At 41.7% G+C, this 19,359-nt stretch overlaps 3 protein-coding genes across 11 annotated transcripts in view; all 3 read right to left on the bottom strand.

The window, feature by feature from the left end:
* LOC127908717 (uncharacterized) overlaps positions 1 to 13,334 on the bottom strand; it is a 34,281-nt gene extending 20,947 nt beyond the window's left edge. The window contains exon 1 of the mRNA XM_052467859.1: positions 12,793 to 13,334. Coding sequence (XP_052323819.1) covers positions 12,793 to 12,801 — 9 coding nt within the window. The 5' untranslated portion in view covers positions 12,802 to 13,334. The remainder of the gene's footprint in view (positions 1 to 12,792) is intronic.
* The window catches only part of LOC127908708 (serine-rich adhesin for platelets-like), a 48,417-nt gene that overhangs the window by 16,560 nt on the left and 12,498 nt on the right, over positions 1 to 19,359 (bottom strand). The window contains exons 1-2 of one of the 4 annotated variants that reach the window (XM_052467825.1): positions 6,944 to 9,321; positions 6,667 to 6,754 (exon numbers count right to left, since the gene is read on the bottom strand). The exons of 1 other annotated variant lie outside the window; for it this stretch is intronic. In XM_052467825.1, the coding sequence (XP_052323785.1) occupies positions 6,667 to 6,754; positions 6,944 to 9,208 (2,353 nt within the window). In that variant the 5' untranslated portion in view covers positions 9,209 to 9,321. Of the gene's footprint in view, positions 1 to 6,666; positions 6,755 to 6,943; positions 9,323 to 19,359 lie in introns of those variants that run through there. 2 more of the 4 variants (XM_052467826.1, XM_052467824.1) reach the window with 2 other exon arrangements.
* The window catches only part of LOC127908704 (uncharacterized), a 47,681-nt gene continuing 42,762 nt past the window's right edge, over positions 14,441 to 19,359 (bottom strand). For 2 of the 6 annotated variants that reach the window (XM_052467807.1, XM_052467804.1), the window contains 3 exons: positions 16,940 to 17,027; positions 16,535 to 16,676; positions 14,441 to 15,621 (listed from right to left, as the gene is read on the bottom strand). In XM_052467807.1, the coding sequence (XP_052323767.1) occupies positions 15,390 to 15,621; positions 16,535 to 16,676; positions 16,940 to 17,027 (462 nt within the window). In that variant the 3' untranslated portion in view covers positions 14,441 to 15,389. The remainder of the gene's footprint in view (positions 15,622 to 16,534; positions 16,677 to 16,939; positions 17,028 to 19,359) is intronic. The other 4 variants (XM_052467806.1, XM_052467809.1, XM_052467805.1 and 1 more) reach the window with 3 other exon arrangements.

Genomic DNA, 19,359 nt, shown 5'->3' with positions numbered 1-19,359 from the left:
GAGAAGTAAAAGTGCAATATGTGCCATGTAAAAAAAGCTAACATTTAAGTTCCTTGCTCAGAACATGAGAACATATGAAAGCTGGTGGTTCCTTTTAACATGAGTCTTCAATATTCCAAGGTAAGAGGTTTTAGGTTGAAGTTAATATAGTATTTATTGGACTATTTCTCTCTATACCATTTGTATTTCATATACCTTTGACTATTTGATGTTTTTATAGGCACTATAGTATTGCCAGTGTAACAGTATAGCTTCCGTTCCTCTCCCCTACCTGGGCTCGAACCAGGAACACATTGACAACAGCCACACTCGAAGCAGCGTTACCCATCGGTCCACAAAAGCCACGGCCCTTGCAGAGCAAGGGGAATAACTACTCCAAGTCTCAGAGCGAGTGACTTTTGAAACACTATTAGCGCGCACCCCGCTAACTAGCTAGCAATTTCACCTCGGTTACACCAGCCATTAGGCTGATAGGCTTGAAGTCAGAAACAGCGCTGTGCTTGCGAAGAGCTGCTGGCAAAACGCACGAAAGTGCTGTTTGAATGAATGCTTATGAGCCTGCTGCTACCTACCATTGCTCAGTCAGACTGCTCTATCAAATCATAGACTTAATTATAACATAATAACACACAGAAATACGAGCCTTAGGTCATTAATATGGTCGATTCCGGAAACTATCATCTCGAAAACAAGACGTTTATTCTTTCAGTGAAATACGGAACGGTTCCGTATTTTATCTAACGGGTGGCATCCATACGTCTAAATATTCTTGTTACATTGCACAACCTTCAATGTTATGTCATAATTACGTACAATTCTGGCAAATTAGTTCGCAATGAGCCAGGTTGCCCAAACTGTTGCATATACCCTGACTCTGCGTGCAATGAACACAAGAGAAGTGACACAATTTCACCTGGTTAATATTGCCTGCGAACCTGGATTTCTTTTAGCTAAATATGCAGGTTTAAAAATATATACTTCTGTGTATTGATTTTAAGAAAGGCATCGTGTTTATGGTTAGGCACAGTCGTCAACGATTGTGCATTTTCGCAAATGCGCTTTTGTAAAATCATCCCCCAGCGTGATTATGATTTATTGTTTTTTATAAGATAAGTTTAATGCTAGCTAGCGACTTACCTTGGCTTCTACTGCAGTTGTGGAGTGCAACGAGAGGCAGGTGGTTAGAGCGTAGGACTAGTTAACCGTAAGGTTGCAAGATTGGATCCCCGTGCTGACAAGGTGAAAATCTGTCGTTCTGCCCCTGAACAAGGCAATTAACCAACCGTTCCTACGCCGTCATTGAAAATAAGAATGTGTTCTTAACTGACTTCCCTAGTTAAATAAAGGTATAAAATGTTTCATTAAAAATCAAATTGGCGCCCAAAAATACCGATTTCGGATTGTTATGAAAACTTGAAATCGGCCCTAATTAAATCGGCCATTCTAGTTATAAGGTTTAAAAAAATAGCAGATCCGTACCACATTGAGTGAGGCGGGTTGCAGGAAGGTATATTTAATTTGAAAATGGAAAAAAGAGATTCAATTATTTCAATGTATTCAAAAAATAAATGAATATTTACACGGGACAAAAACAAACACATCTGGGATCTTGTATGCAGAGCACATCAAGCTTGGAATGTCAATGAGCCATAAGCAGCAGCACAGTTGACAAGTGAGCTTTTCTGAATGGAGCACTCCTCCTTGATGTGGCTCTGGCTCTCCTTCAGGCCCCGACATAGTCGTGGGGCAACAGAGCCAGGATGTTGTTAGCCTCGATTTCCACTTCCAGACTTCTCCAACAGCCCAGTGATGAACAAGGCTTGGGAGCATGGTAAATAGAGACTACACTGTTGTAGGCCTAATCATGGTTGAGGAAACAGTTAGGTTCAGACATGCATCCATTCTAAGGAAGAGCCTCATGGCCTGGGACTGCTTACTAGCTGGATCCTGTCTACCACTGGGGCCCCTCAGGGAGAAACTTTGGCCTGGGAATGAAAGTCCCAAGATAGGGGGTAGGAGAATAGTCAGGCTTCTGAACCTCAGCCCACAGTCCAATCCCTGCTTCATATCTTTCTGGGCTGATGCTGTGATGACTAATACTACTAGGTTGAGATTATTATTTCTCATTAATCTCGTACATCACATTGGCATCCACCAACCTCTCTCTTCCTCGCTGTGGTAGCTTTTTGACATACATTTTTTTGGTTGTAATGCAGGATTCTGAAGTTGCATACAACTGTGATTTAGACTTATTGTTCAGAATACTTTCATTGTTTCTGGACACTGGGTAGGTTTTTGGGCAAAATAAGCAAGGTTCACACAGAAACTATGATTCTGACTATGAAATCCACCCTGATAAAGCCAACACATGCAATCCTATGACTTAGAGGCTTCTAAATGGTCTTAACAACACGAGGCGGATGTAATCCCTTATTACACTTTCATCAAACTGTAATAATCCGAGCAGAGCTGCTAAGCCGGAGTACAATCACCATCTGAGTACAATCACCACTCTGTGCTACAGAATCCCTCCGTAGCCTCTGAAACCCGAGGCCCAGATCCTACCCAAACTGCACAAAAAGTGCTGATATTCCATTTCAAAAGTCTGTACTGGAGTTGAGGGCAGTTGCACAGTGTGCCATGGCACTTAAGCATGTTTAGGTTAAATACAAACCACTGCATAGCGCAAACCCTTTTCAAGTTTATTTGTAGAACAGCTTTCACACAAAGGAGTTTAAAGAAGGTGACGAGTTTCTGGCAGCACTGCTTGCACTGCAGCAAGAACCATTTGTTTCAGTCCCTTTGGAGGTGGTCTTTGACAACCAAAACAGACAAAGCTTAGTTTGGATAAAATTGAGACCCAGAGCTGATTTACAGACATACCAGCTCTCAAGCAACAACAAACTCTCCATCAAGTCAGCTGGAGCATTTTAAAATGTTGATCTTACAATTTGATAATGTTGACTGATAATGACTTCTGATGAGATATAGTTAGGGGCAACAGACAGTGTAAAAACTATTGATGGACTGGCTAGACTACATAACCCAATGTTTCACACATTCAACCTCAAGGTCATTAGTGGAATCTTTGGCACCCTTAAAGGGATACTGTAGCAGTACTGTACAGTAGTAGTATATGCCACTGCCTGTTCACACCGCTATCATCCAAAAGGCGAGGTCAGTACAGGTGATTTAAAGCTGGGACAGAGAGATTGAAAAACAGCTTCTATCTCAAGGCCATCAGACTGTTAAATAGCCATCACTAACTCAGAGAGGCTGCTGCCTACACTGAGACGCAATCACTGGATACTTTAATAAATGGATCACTAGTCACTTAAAATAATTTTACTTTAATGATGTTTACATATCTTGCATTGCTCACGTCACATGTACATACGGTATTTTATACCATCTACTGCACCTTGCCTATGCCGCACGGCCATCGCTCATCCATATACTTATATGTACATATTCTCATTCACCCCTTTAGATGTGTGTGCATTAGGTAGTTGTTGGGGAATTGTTAGATTACTTGTTAGATATTACTGCACTGTCAGAACCAGAAGCATTTCGCTACACTCGCATTAACATCTGCTAACCATGTGTATGTGACCAATAAAATTTGATTCGGTGTACCTGTAGCCTTCAGTCATTGTACAAATGCTAGTCAGCATTGGCTATCATCATTACCTCTTAACTTCATACACACTGCATGCAGAGATCTAAAAAATTGTATCCACGAATTCATCCAACTCTGGGTAATAAGAAAAACTTAACTGCCAGAAACTTGTAGTTGGGCGAGCCTTGTAGACTGCTGCTGTGGTGACCACAAACACCTAAACACGCTCAAATATTGGATTGAGACAAACTCACAATATGTATATCATAATTTAAGGATGTGGTAATTATGTAAGTAGATATTTAACAAAAAAACGGATGTCTGTCAATTTGTACGGATCCATGTTGTTTTTGATCTTATTATTGAGCGTTTAACGTTACCTCAGAGCAGAAACATGGTCAGGTTGAAAATCCAGATTCCTCAGACAGCAACATGAATGTTGGCTGACAGCATGCAACCAGTATGTTCTTCATTTTTTCCCCACATGTGACAGACCTTGCATTTTAATCAGTGCATGTTGGAGTCACACCTCTCATTTGTTTACAGTTAGCAAGGTAGCTAAATTATAGGACTTCCTAGCTGGTACAATAGGGACATCTTTTCCCCAATTGTCTAGGAAGAATTAGCCAATATTAGACGTAGTGTGCAAATACTCCGAGTTAGCTACACCAACACCCAATATATATGCAACATTAAAATGCATGTTTAGTTGGCTAGCTAGCTACATGGGTAGCTTACTAGTTAGGTAGCTAAAAGTAACTTGCACTTTTGGTACACATCATCCGAACACAGATATACAAATATTTGTCCTAACGTAGTTACTATCAATAGCTACCTAGCTAGAAAGCAGTCTAGCATGCACTTCACAGTGACATAAATACAATTAGCTATCTACCTGTACAAGCCCTCAACAAAAGATTCACTGCTTGCAGTTGCAACTAGCTAACTACTCCCACTTCGAACTCATATAACTAACACTATAATATTACCTGCTCGTCGAATCTGTTTATTTTTTTTTTATTTATTTTATTTCACCTTTATTTAACCAGGTAGGCTAGTTGAGAACAAGTTCTCATTTGCAACTGCGACCTGGCCAAGATAAAGCATAGCAGTGTGAACAGACAACACAAGAGTTACGCATGGAGTAAACAATTAACAAGTCAATAACAGTAGAGAAAAAAGGGGAGTCTATATACATTGTGTGCAAAAGGCATGAGGAGGTAGGCGAATAATTACAATTTTGCAGATTAACACTGGAGTGATAAATGATCAGATGGTCATGTACAGGTAGAGATATTGGTGTGCAAAAGAGCAGAAAAGTAAATAAATAAAAACAGTATGGGGATGAGGTAGGTAAAAATGGATGGGCTATTTACCGATAGACTATGTACAGCTGCAGCGATCGGTTAGCTGCTCAGATAGCAGATGTTTGAAGTTGGTGAGGGAGATAAAAGTCTCCAACTTCAGCGATTTTTTACAATTCGTTCCAGTCACAGGCAGCAGAGAACTGGAACGAAAGGCGGCCAAATGAGGTGTTGGCTTTAGGGATGATCAGTGAGATACACCTGCTGGAGCGCGTGCTACGGATGGGTGTTGCCATCGTGACCAGTGAACTGACATAAGGCGGAGCTTTACCTAGCATGGACTTGTAGATGACCTGGAGCCAGTGGGTCTGGCGACGAATATGTAGCGAGGGCCAGCCGACTAGAGCATACAAGTCGCAGTGGTGGGTGGTATAAGGTGCTTTAGTGACAAAACGGATGGCACTGTGATAAACTGCATCCAGTTTGCTGAGAGTGTTGGAAGCAATTTTGTAGATGACATCGCCGAAGTCGAGGATCGCTAGGATAGTCAGTTTTACTAGAGTAAGTTTGGAGGCGTGAGTGAAGGAGGCTTTGTTGCGGAATAGAAAGCCGACTCTTGATTTGATTTTCGATTGGAGATGTTTGATATGAGTCTGGAAGGAGAGTTTACAGTCTAGCCAGACACCTAGGTACTTATACATGTCCACATATTCAAGGTCGGAACCATTCAGGGTGGTGATGCTGGTCAGGCGTGCGGGTGCAGGCTGCGAACGGTTGAAAAGCATGCATTTGGTTTTACTAGCGTTTAAGAGCAGTTATCACCGCCTGAACCCATTCCACTGGTTTACGTGCTGCCATGGCCGTGCGGATGGAAACCGCGATTGACTGCTTGCAATTCCAAGACGAATGTGGACGTTCGTGGCGATGTTAGGCCTGAAATAAGTCCCAAACCCGGTGTCCTGCATCATGTATTATTTTATTGGTTGTAAATTAAATACGGTTTATTTTACAGTACATGTATTTTACACTGAATCATTGATATCTGGTTGAATGTTGGTTGTGGAACATATCTGAAGTACTATGTGTGTGTTTCAATGAATCACACTGTGTGTGTGTGTGTGTGTGTGTGGAGGGGGGGGGTGCATGTTCTATACATTAATCAGGACAACATTACTTTGTTTAACCTACACCGTGACTATGACTGCATAATAAACTAAACTAAATATACTATGTAATTTTTAATCAAATGTGTTAACAGGGCAAAACACGAAAGAAGACAAAGGTCACCAATTCAATGCAAATATTACTGTATTAAAGGAAATTGTTGTATTAAGCTTGCTTTGAAAACCGTTTGAATGGCTTGGATAGGCCTATGGAGATGGTGGAAAACATCCTGATTAGAAGGGGACGTTTGCGAGGCTTCTCCTGTTGAGAGGTGGAGGAAGACCCTCTGGGAGTCCAAATGTGGCAGGATGTGCCACTATGTTGGGTGACACAAGAGAGAGAGTTGACATGCACTTTCATTTAGAAATGATGTTATATTGTATTCTTAGTTTCAACTCATTATTACTTTCACAAATAAATGAGAACCAGAATCTTGAGATTTGGAAACTATAAATAATTTTACATAAGAGATTACTATCGATAATATATAATGTACTGTATATAGGGTTTCATATTTTTGCAATAGCAGCTTTGTACACCAATATTTCAAACAGTAAATGTCCTGCTGTATGGACTTACACATGATATCTTCAGCAGTAGTCTGGTCTTGAGATACAGAATGGCGGGAATTCTTCTTGGAATCCTTCTTGTTTCCCATCATGAATGGCTAAAACAAAAACATGTCAAAACAACTGTCACAGCAGAACAATCTCACGGTAATAACGATCACATCTTACACACCAGCAAAACAAGATTTATAAATGGTTTTGGAATTAATGGATGGTTTTACATTTTCTCTAAATAACATTGTTTACTCACATTGACACAATTGATAACTTAAATAAGTGTGATGTACCTTTAAGTCGAATTTCAGTCTGGCAAGCCTTTGTAGGAAAGACAGCTTCCCTCTGGTAGCCTTCACATCTTCAGCCATGAGAAGAGCTTCTGGCCTGGTGGCTTCGAAAGATGTTCTTGAGGCTGCTCTTGATGCCTCGTTACAACTGTGGAGAAGCTCCTTGCTCAATGACTTCACAAGAATCCTATTGAATGTGGAGTCCTGAGTCGACACGGCCAGTTGGAGTATTTTCTCTGAGCCAAACTCCTTCAACAGATGTTTGTAGACGGTGCTGTATACTTTGTGACTCTTCAGGTTCTTGGGATAAGCTTGGGTCTCAGAGCAGCCTGACCATGCACAGAAGGCAGCTATAACTTTTGGAATCAGGTCTTGTGACGTGCGTGTGACGTCAGTTGGGTACAGATCCGTTTGGGTTTGGATTTTTGACAGAAGTCTCACCACTAACATGCTGATGAGGCCGGTGAAGTCATCATCACCGACTAAGTTGTCAGTGGATGGGGTTGAAAGCGAGGCAACATCCGGGCTGGTTGAATTCTGATCACAAACAATGCTCTGAGGTACACCGAAACAACTGATGGTATCCCTTTCCTCAGCATCTATGTTGGCCGCAGCATTGGAGGTCCCACTTGTTGTCATGCTGATGGCGGAGAAAGATGGCAGAGGGTAGGACTTACCACTCAGTAGACTGCCTATATCAGTTACAGTTCCGGTTGGAGATGACCCTCTGCTTTGTGCATCAGAAACCACAGAGTCCATGACCTGGCTTACCATTACTTTGGTAAACAGGCTGACTGTGTCACTAAATGCTGATGTAGAAAAAGAACATGAAATCCTATCTTCAGATACGCTAGCCGGCACACTAACTCCCTGAGCCAAACTCATTGAAGCTGTAGAGGGCACAAGGCTAGGAAGCAAGAGGCGCTTCACAGACTCCTCTGCAAAAAGCTGAACCAGCTTGTAAGCTGTGGGCTTCCCCACCGTCTTGTCATTCCTCTTCAGCTCAGTAAGGACTGTATCGGATGCACTCTTTCCAGCCGCCACTGTCAGAACCAGAGGGGTCAAGTTGCTCTCAGAAATGATGCGGTTGACTTGGTGAGTAAGATCACGTGAGAGAGCACCAATCCTACCCTGAGATATGAGCTCCTCCAGTCTTGCTATTACAGCTGTTAGATCAGGGTGGAATGCAACCTCCCCTTCTTCCTCTGGATGTACCTCCTTTATGATGGTATCCACTATTGCAGACATGCTTTCCCTGGCATCACACACCAATGTTTTTGGCTTAGTAGATTTGCCCATGTCGATGACTGAGCATCTCACAATGGGCTGAGTAATACTCTCTGGTAAATCAGAAGAGATGGGAGTGCCAGGGAGTGAAAATTCCCACTCTGACTTCTTTGATCTGGCAGATGAGGATGACAACGAGGAGGAAGAACGCTGTGGCGCTTGATAGATCTGTTCCTCACCACATTCACTGCTTACCCTTTCAACATCCTTCAGCATCATTCCAACCACATTCTCTATTTGTGAAAGCGCAGTCACCGTTTGGTCAGATTTTGACAGCTCTTTCTGAATTGAAACCAGAATATGGCTGAGGCTCTTTTTGGCTTGAGCCGTTGTTGCTTTGACTTGATTTTGCCATGTAAAATAATTCCTCATCTTTGTCTTCACATTGTGGTAAATAGTCTTTGCAGTTGTCCAGATCTTCTTCTCAGATACTTCCAAACCAGACTGTGAGCCTTTGGGTGTGGCCTCAGTGTACTCTGAGGTTTTCTCATCACTCTGTTGAAGCATAGAGTCTGCCTGCCATAGAGTAGTAGAATACTCTGTGGGTGGGAAAAGGCTCTTTATGTCATTTCTAATTGATCCAACGATTTCAAAAGCAGTTATATCTGTATGCCTTAAGGAAATTGTTGATTTTGCTGGCAACATCTGAGAATCTGTCTGGCTGGAACTGACTTTGTTGGGAAAGCTACTGACTGATTTGAGCAGTATTTTTCGCACTTCGTTGGTAGCGTTCATCTGGAACTCCTCACTGGAGAGTTTCTCAATGACTGAGGCTGGAGTATCTCTTAATCCTTCCAACCATGAAGAACCAGACACAGGCATGTCTTCTAGATAAGACATAACACTGTCCAAAAAGCCACAGACTTCAAGGGAGTTGTAAGAGGAACCCTCTGCAACAGATGATGTGCATTCCAAATCTGCCACCTCTGACCTATACATGGTCACAATCTGGGACAAGACCTCTTTGGTGCAGGGCACCATGTTGGAATCACAGAGAGACAGTAATGGTTGAGAGTTCTCACTTTGGCATTTACGGAGAGAACCAAGTCCTGTTGAGTTGACCACTTGCAGTATTGCCTCACTCTTACTGGTTTCAGGTTGCTCTGGTGTTTTTCTCCTACAGAGTCAGTTGAATCACATCCATCAGATAAAGAAGATGAACTACGTTCTGATATAGGGGATTCACTCCTACATGGGGAAGGCAAGCTCAGGATTGAAACAGGCAGATCACTGGAGTCATTATGTTCCAGAAGCACAGCACTGGAGTCAGCTTTTTCCATAAGTTCTTCCCCTTGGACTGGAGCTCCACCCATTCTGAGGAACAATGTCTCCAGCTTTGCCTGAAGTCTCTCGCAGAGTCTACGAGCTGCATGGAAGGGTTTCCGCTTTGTCGTACAGTGTCCCACTTGGGTATCTCTCTGGGTGCTTGTTGGCTGATCTAATTCAGCATACTGCACAATGTCCTTGACATCTTCAACAAAGTTATCAATTATTTTTGATGCCTCAGATTCTACTTTGGTCTGTATGAGCTCAGTGGCCGCAGAATCAAGGATCCTGTCAGATGGGCGAGATGCATTCATCAAGCTTGAAGTGGTACTAAACGAATGAGAAGGTTGAACCATACCAGAGATATCGCTCATTAACCTTCTCACAAGAATTTCACTCATAGCCTTTGAAGCTTTGGTCTTGAACTTCACACTAAACAGAGTGCCAAGATTTTGCATCATTGCTTTGCAAGATGTACACATTATGTTCAGCTCCTCTGGAACAGGAGAGTCGTCTTCAACATCCAGGTGCTCCACTACAAGGTCACTGCCAGATGCCAACATTTTAACTTTCACAGCCACTTCTCGAAAAACGTTAACCAATTCCGGATCTTTTTTTTCCAATTCACCCACCATCTCTGCAATAACAGTCATCACCTCTTCTGTTGCAGGTGGAATGCATGACTCTAATACAGAGGTGGAGCTCTGGTCCTCTGGAGTGGCGTGATCATCAAAACATTTCTGGACCATGTTGACCATTTGTTCAGCGGCCTGGTTACCAGAAGAAATAGGGGAGGACTGCCCTGAAATGGCTCTGCTGAAGGTCGCAGAGAGGGCAGAGTTAAGCTGTTCGACCACCACCTTGATAAGACCAACAGTCAGCTCAGGTGGGCAAGAGGACAGGATATTATGATCAGACAGTTGCTCCTGGACACTTTTGATGATTCTGTCCTCTGTCATTCCCAGGTGGACTTTCACTGAGGTCTGGGAACTTTAAAACGAACAAGCAAAGCATGATAATTCCTGTCTTAACTTGGCAAATCGGTCAAGCGTTGTAATTTTAGTATTCTAAATATCTACATGTCCTTTTGATCGCTTTACATGCTCATAAAGGCTGATACATTACATTTTGTACTACATCAGATAGAGTGAATTGCATTGGCTAACACTGGGATAGATGATCTTGGTGAAATCCATACATGAAAACCTTAAGGGGAACATACCTCTTAGAAGAGGGTGTTAGGGACCTGAGATGTTGAGCCCCTGTGCCGCCCTTATACATTTTCTTCGCCAGATATCTAACTTCCTGGATGAGCTCCAGTCTTTCCTGATCAAAGGCAGCAAAGGATCTTGCACTGCCACCCCTCTTGGGTGAGTCAGTGTCGTCGTCAGCAAAGTCCTTTACCCCAAGTACGCGGCCAGGGCTGGCAGCAGGATCTGCAGGGTGGTCTGTGCGATGAAGGTTACAATTGTCTTGCACAATTTGGCAAGCTGTTCCTTCGTCATCTGTTTTGAACAAACAGGACAAAAACAGTCTTTTCAATGGAACTGTGATGTCAAGTATTCTAGATCGAACAGAATGCATTTGATCAACATTGTTATTCTTGTCTGTGACTGAATTCAACGTTTGATGAAGTCTGACAGAGAAATGAACATGAATAACCGAATATGACTTGATGGCTAATCTCTGAATTCAACAGATCATTGACACATCAAAGGTCAAAGGCAGGTAGGGAAACTTACAGGGTTTTTAGTCCTTTGTAGATCACTTGCCACTGCCTAGAACATTTAAAATAAGTGTTTTAGTTAGTGTTTAGTTCCCACTGCACAATATTTCATAAATGTTGAACATTACAGAAAAGCCTTTAACATACTCATCAGTAAGATTGCGCAGGAATGAGATGAGGATTGGGTAGGAGTATTCCATTTCATCCTTGTTGCCTGGGCCGAATGCAGCCTTAACAGCTTTCTTCTCCAGGAGCTCAATTACAGATCCTCTATCCAGGTGTTTATTCCTGGAGACTAAAGAGAAATCAGACGTTTTATCTCTTAATACTCTGATTTCATTGTTTTAGGTTTTAGAATAGGCCTATTTGAATAAAGCTATCTATGTGACCTTTCTTACTGATTACAGTAGACTACAGTTTCATTGAAAATGGATAGCACAACCTGCACATCACAGACAGAATAGAGAAACAATGTAGTACTACAGAGGTAAATCTCTGACCTGCATCGTTGTCAGTGCCCAGCTTCCTTGACTTCTTGCCACTCCTCTTACTTTTTGCCTAGGATAGAACAGAACAGATTCCAGATCTCAAATGATGGCAGACATGTAACACCAGGGCCCGTATACATAAAGTTCATCAGATAAGGTGTGGGCTCAAACTTGCCCAAATAATTGTATTCATTATGATCACAAATGCAAAACTGATCCTAGATAAGCACTCCTACTCTGAGACAATTTATGAATAGGCTATGGGCCAGGTCAAAACAGCTCTTAAAACACGTTTTGAAAACAGCTACTACGTATGTTGTTATCTGATATATATAGATATCTATGGTATGGCTGCTATCAGGTACAGAGTGTAACCCAGTAGGCCTATTATGTGCTCTGTCACTCGTGCTATCTTACCTTCCTTCCCTTCTTGGCCTCCTCTTTGGGCGTGGCCACCGGTTCTTCCTCAACAACTTCCTTTCCTTCCCTCTGAGGATCACCATCCTCCCTCTGTGCTACCTGAAGGTCAGACATTCCAATAAGTAATAATATGTCAATGTCAGAGTAGATCTGTGCAGAGGACATCATAAATAGAGCTACAGCCATTTCAGAGCTAAGCTGGTGACTTTATAAAGAATGGTACATTTGCTTTACAATATGTTATAGCTTTTTACAAGAAATATCCGCTTATATTGCTTTACCCTTTTTTACTTTCCCCCAATATTGTATGAAGTAATTTAGCTGACCTTTTCTTCATCCATTCAAGCTATTTTATATCTCAAAAGCATGTCCTTGTCTGTGTTGGTTACATTCAAGTTGAGTTCAGGTCGAGAGTGAGGACAATATTGCAGGCAGGGACTGTAATTTAGGGCTACATGCTACGTCATGGAACGTTAGACCTTTATGACATCACAAATAGTATTTTTAGGAAGAGCGCGGGAAAGGTTACTTGCCCACTCAGTAGGACTAGCTAATATTGACAGAAATTTCCCCGTCAAACGTTTTCGATTGCCTACCCCTACGCCTTCCATCGAACATGGTCCTTCCTGCCTTTGCAATATTGTCTCTCTTGTGGGTTTACTTACGTATGACATGTAGGCTGACTGTGTCGGATCAAGTTGATTGATCTGTCCTAGTCAGCCTTAGGTTGAACCCAAAATCTTCTGGGAAATATTTGTTAATAATATTCATTTCAATATCGTTTTATTCATTGATTTAGTCCCAATCCAATCCTATTGTTGGCTGCAAATCCCCACCAAATATGTCATTGTAGGACATACTGTAGCGGGAGAAAGTGAGAGCTGCAACGCGGACGCGTTCGGTGGCTCCTTCAGTGCAGAGGCAAGCGCGTATGCCAGTGCCACTAAAGCCCGGGCTTGTGAGGCAGTAGTCTACAACGCTGACAGGCAACACCTTGTCATTTTATTAACTCACTGGAATGACCTTGTCTTCTTCATTCATTTCGATTGCACTTCCTTTCGTGGTGAAATTAGTTTTGATTACTATTAACTTTAATCCACAGAGTTTAAGTGTTTATGTTGCCCACGTCATCATGTGATGCTGTGAGCAAACTATTTATGCCCAGCCTTCCTAGATAGGCCTGGGCTGCATAACACTATGAATCTGGGAAAACATAACACTTAAAAAAGTTTTACAGTGCAAAAATAGCGTTGGCCTACTTGTGTACTATTCAAATCCACACTAAAGCCACACCTCTTCACACAGATTTACCCAGATTCTGTTGTTTTAGCTTAAACCTCTGTTAAATTCACTTCCCTGGTTAATCTGTCATCATGTTTAGTGTTCTCCATGGTTAGTCTGTCTCTATGTTTAGTGCACTTTAATATAGCCTGTTTACTTATTTGAATGTTTGATTATATTGCTTTTTATCCTGCAGATTTTGTTGTGGATTTAAATTGACTTTGGGTGTCTTGAAAATCACTTAAAATAGCACTGTTGTTCTAATCGTCAGATCGCAGGTATTCTGATCTTCACTGTCCATGGTGCTGAATCTGGCTGGGTAGATGAGTTTGAATGCTGAAAACTTGTTTGCCTACATTTAAAGGCCCTGTGAAGTCAAAATAATTGTATTTCATATTGTACAACAGCTGATGAAACTAACACTGTAAATGTGTTTTACAAAAATGTGATCGGGGTTGCTTCCTGATAGTTCTGGTTGAAAATACGGAGCATGTTCCTCTGCCCAGGCCTTGCTGACACTTGCCAGATCTTATACTGCCTGGATAGGTATTTTGTGTGTCAGCTAACCACATCATATGTTATAGCAATCTGTCAGTCGATGACACAATGGATGACTTGGCACACAACCATTGGTTGATGCATGCAACACCTGAGCAGGGACACATTCTTTTCACAGCACTTCAATGCAAAGTAATTTTCGTAGAAGATTTGGAGAGCATTTTCACTAACCCTAACCCTTTTCCTAACCTTAACCTCAGTTTCCTAACCTGCTACGAAAAATTCACTTCGATATTGAAGTGCCATGAAAAGAGAGTTTCTCACATCTATACAGCACCTTCTAATCAGCAGGTTTGCATGGGAGAGAGTTTTGGCTTTCCATGGCGACATCACCATGTGTAAATTGGTTTATAGACCAACGACAAAGAGAGTGCCAATACCAGCTAGTTTTAATTTCCCCCACACTGACCACTCCCAGACAGTCCTAGCAAAATTATTGCTTGAAAGTTTTTTTGCAAAAATACATTTTTGACCATTTTCATCGTAATCTATTACAGTAAGGTACTTAATTGTTACCCAGAAATGATTTGATATTGATATAAAAACGTCTGCTTTGGGCCTTAAAAAGATATGTGCACTACATACTCAGAAATCACATATATTTACATTTTAGAATGTATTTTATCAAGAAATAAGTTATACATGTCTTTTTTAATCTTACTCTTAGTTGCAAATAATTAATTTGGCTGTGGTTCATTTGATTTTCAGCACAACCCTGTTTGATAACGTATAGTATTATAGTGACTTCTTGTGGTAAAATGTCAAACTCACAACTAAACTTATTAAAATGGTGGTTTTCTTTACCCTGTCTTATCAAACAGTGCAACATTTGACTGATGAAATAGCATTCTTCTAAAATTCTTACACTTCTAGATGCAAAATACAAGTCACTATTCCAATACTGTTTGATTCTGCCATTTTTTAAATACTATTTACAAATATGAGCGCAAATGTCTGAGATCGAGACTCCAACATTTAACATTTCAGTTAAAAACCCTTTGGATAATATCAACATTAATTACTTAACAGCTTAACACATACACACCATGCAAATATCAATAAACAGAGGAACACATGCTACAAATAGTTAGTGACTACCTACCAGTCAATTAAATTACATTATTCAGAAAAATAACATTGTTATAAGAGACAAATTGCATTTAGACAACATAAATGACTGCATCTGGACACAGGTCAAAACTACTCTGCCGAGCTCAAGTTACCAGCTATGTATGGTTCCAACACTTACATTTATTGAGTTATTGAAAGTAAGCTGGATCTTTCTCTCTGAATCAGGAGTGCACTTTCATCCTCCATCCTTTTCCAAAAGCCCAATCTGAGCAACCTTTGCTATAAACCCTGTCTTTCCCATTGTTTCAAAAGTGGAAAATTATAAATTCGATAATCACACATAATTGGCATTTCACAGCCAAGACTTTTTGATCCTTCCCATCAAGGCCATGTTGGCCAGTTTAACCTTCACCCGGTCCCTCTCTTCAAGAGTCCTCTTGGAGGTGCACTCCACAGTAGAGTTGGTCTCAAAGGAGATGGCTGGGACGTGAGTGAGCAGGTGGCCCCCAGCCTTCTCCTGGGCCATGGGCGTGGGAGTCTGCAGGACCAGCCCGTGCGTCGCTTGTTGATGTCGAAGGTAAAAGCTAAGAGGAAACACACAAATATTGACCATATAATGTAATGTTGTTACATGTAGCTAACAAGCTTGACTTGCCACCGTGTGAAACATGTATGCTACCATATGTTACTAAAAAGAGCTGACAATATTATAAAATGTAATCCAGGAGTTTATGTTTGAATTCTGGTTCTCTCACAACACAAGTCACTCAGAAAAGCATCTGTAGGCAGAAGCATGCTACATGTACATTTGGCATTTGAAAAAACTACAGCTTTGCTATGCTACCGAATGCAAAATGTATCTGTATCTAAAAGTGTAGTGCAATATTCCCTTTTTGCCACACACATACTCTCTCTCACTAGGGACAAATGTTTTGGCTACTTGTTCAGAGAGGTTTGAGCTTTAGAAATGGATCTGCAGCAAAAGTAGACATTTACTGCCATCTACAGGTCAAAGGTCAGACTAGCATTCAGTAAAATGTAAACATGGGCGATCCACAGAAATTGGAAATGTGTGTGTTTCTGTTTGAGAAGTTAAACCAGTTAATTCCCTTATAACTGAGTGTCCTGCATCATGTATTATTTTATTGGTTGTAAATTAAATACGGTTTATTTTACAGTACATGTATTTTACACTGAATCATTGATATCTGGTTGAATGTTGGTTGTGGGACATATCTGAAGTACTATGTGTGTGTGTTCAATGAATCACACTGTGTGTGTGTGTGTGGGGGAGGGGGGTGCATGTTCTATACATTATTCAGGACAACATTACTTTTTTAGCCTACACCGTGACTATGACTGCATAATAAACTAAACTAAATATACTATGTAATTTCTAATCAAATGTGTTAACAGGGCAAAACACGAAAGAAGACAAAGGCCACCAATTCAATGCAAATATTACTGTATTAAAGGAAATTGTTGTATTAAGCTTGCTTTGAAAACCGTTTGAATGGCTTGGATAGGCCTATGGAGATGGTGGAAAACATCCTGATTAGAAGGGGACGTTTGCGAGGCTTCTCCTGTTGAGAGGTGGAGGGAAGACCCTCTGGGAGTCCAAATGTGGCAGGATGTGCCACTATGTTGGGTGACACAAGAGAGAGAGTTGACATGCACTTTCATTTAGAAATGATGTTATATTGTATTCTTAGTTTCAACTCATTATTACTTTCACAAATAAATGAGAACCAGAATCTTGAGATTTGGAAACTATAAATAATTTTACATAAGAGATTACTATCGATAATATATAATGTACTGTATATAGGGTTTCATATTTTTGCAATAGCAGCTTTGTACACCAATATCTCAAACAGTAAATGTCCTGCTGTATGGACTTACACATGATATCTTCAGCAGTAGTCTGGTCTTGAGATACAGAAGGGCAGGAATTCTTCTTGGAATCCTTCTTGTTTCCCATCATGAATGGCTAAAACAAAAACATGTCAAAACAACTGTCACAGCAGAACAATCTCACGGTAATAACGATCACATCTTACACACCAGCAAAACAAGATTTATAAATGGTTTTGGAATTAATGGATGGTTTTACATTTTCTCTAAATAACATTGTTTACTCACATTGACACAATTGATAACTTAAATAAGTGTGATGTACCTTTAAGTCGAATTTCAGTCTGGCAAGCCTTTGTAGGAAAGACAGCTTCCCTCTGGTAGCCTTCACATCTTCAGCCATGAGAAGAGCTTCTGGCCTGGTGGCTTCGAAAGATGTTCTTGAGGCTGCTCTTGATGCCTCGTTACAACTGTGGAGAAGCTCCTTGCTCAATGACTTCACAAGAATCCTATTGAATGTGGAGTCCTGAGTCGACACGGCCAGTTGGAGTATTTTCTCTGAGCCAAACTCCTTCAACAGATGTTTGTAGACGGTGCTGTATACTTTGTGACTCTTCAGGTTCTTGGGATAAGCTTGGGTCTCAGAGCAGCCTGACCATGCACAGAAGGCAGCTATAACTTTTGGAATCAGGTCTTGTGACGTGCGTGTGACGTCAGTTGGGTACAGATCCGTTTGGGTTTGGATTTTTGACAGAAGTCTCACCACTAACATGCTGATGAGGCCGGTGAAGTCATCATCACCGACTAAGTTGTCAGTGGATGGGGTTGAAAGCGAGGCAACATCCGGGCTGGTTGAATTCTGATCACAAACAATGCTCTGAGGTACACCGAAACAACTGATGGTATCCCTTTCCTCAGCATCTATGTTGGCCGCAGCATTGGAGGTCCCACTTGTTGTCATGCTGATGGCGGAGAAAGATGGCAGAGGGTAGGACTTACCACTCAGTAGACTGCCTATATCAGTTACAGTTCCGGTTGGAGATGACCCTCTGCTTTGTGCATCAGAAACCACAGAGTCCATGACCTGGCTTACCATTACTTTGGTAAACAGGATGACTGTGTCACTAAATGCTGATGTAGAAAAAGAACATGAAATCCATCTTCAGATACGCTAGCCGGCACACTAACTCCCTGAGCCAGACTCATTGAAGCTGTAGAGGGCACAAGGCTAGGAAGCAAGAGGCGCTTCACAGACTCCTCTGCAAAAGCTGAACCAGCTTGTAAGCTGTGGGCTTCCCCACCGTCTTGTCATTCCTCTTCAGCTCAGTAAGGACTGTATCGGAGGCACTCTTTCCAGCCGCCACTGTCAGAACCAGAGGGGTCAAGTTGCTCTCAGAAATGATGCGGTTGACTTGGTGAGTAAGATCACGTGAGAGAGCACCAATCCTACCCTGAGATATGAGCTCCTCCAGTCTTGCTATTGCAGCTGTTAGATCAGGGTGGAATGCACCTCCCCTTCTTCCTCTGGATGTACCTCCTTTATGATGGTATCCACTATTGCAGACATGCTTTCCCTGGCATCACACACCAATGTTTTTGGCTTAGTAGATTTGCCCATGTCGATGACTGAGCATCTCACAATGGGCTGAGTAATACTCTCTGGTAAATCAGAAGAGATGGGAGTGCCAGGGAGTGAAAATTCCCACTCTGACTTCTTTGATCTGGCAGATGAGGATGACAACGAGGAGGAAGAACGCTGTGGCGCTTGATAGATCAGTTCCTCACCACATTCACTGCTTACCCTTTCAACATCCTTCAGCATCATTCCAACCACATTCTCTATTTGTGAAAGCGCAGTCACCGTTTGGTCAGATTTTGACAGCTCTTTCTGAATTGAAACCAGAATATGGCTGAGGGTCTTTTTGGCTTGAGCCGTTGTTGCTTTGACTTGATTTTGCCATGTAAAATAATTCCTCATCTTTGTCTTCACATTGTGGTAAATAGTCTTTGCAGTTGTCCAGATCTTCTTCTCAGATACTTCCAAACCAGACTGTGAGCCTTTGGGTGTGGCCTCAGTGTACTCTGAGGTTTTCTCATCACTCTGTTGAAGCATAGAGTCTGCCTGCCATAGAGTAGTAGAAGACTCTGTGGGTGGGAAAAGGCTCTTCATGTCATTTCTAATTGATCCAACGATTTCAAAAGCAGTTATATCTGTATGCCTTAAGGAAATTGTTGATTTTTCTGGCAACATCTGAGAATCTGTCTGGCTGGAACTGACTTTGTTGGGAAAGCTACTGACTGATTTGAGCAGTATTTTTCGCACTTCGTTGGTAGCGTTCATCTGGAACTCCTCACTGGAGAGTTTCTCAATGACTGAGGCTGGAGTATCTCTTAATCCTTCCAACCATGAAGAACCAGACACAGGCATGTCTTCTAGATAAGACATGACACTGTCCAAAAAGCCACAG

The sequence above is a fragment of the Oncorhynchus keta genome, chromosome 18 (genome assembly GCF_023373465.1).
Source record: "Oncorhynchus keta strain PuntledgeMale-10-30-2019 chromosome 18, Oket_V2, whole genome shotgun sequence".
In the NCBI taxonomy this organism is placed as follows: domain Eukaryota; kingdom Metazoa; phylum Chordata; class Actinopteri; order Salmoniformes; family Salmonidae; genus Oncorhynchus; species Oncorhynchus keta.
This window is presented reverse-complemented; position numbering and strand designations above follow the sequence as displayed.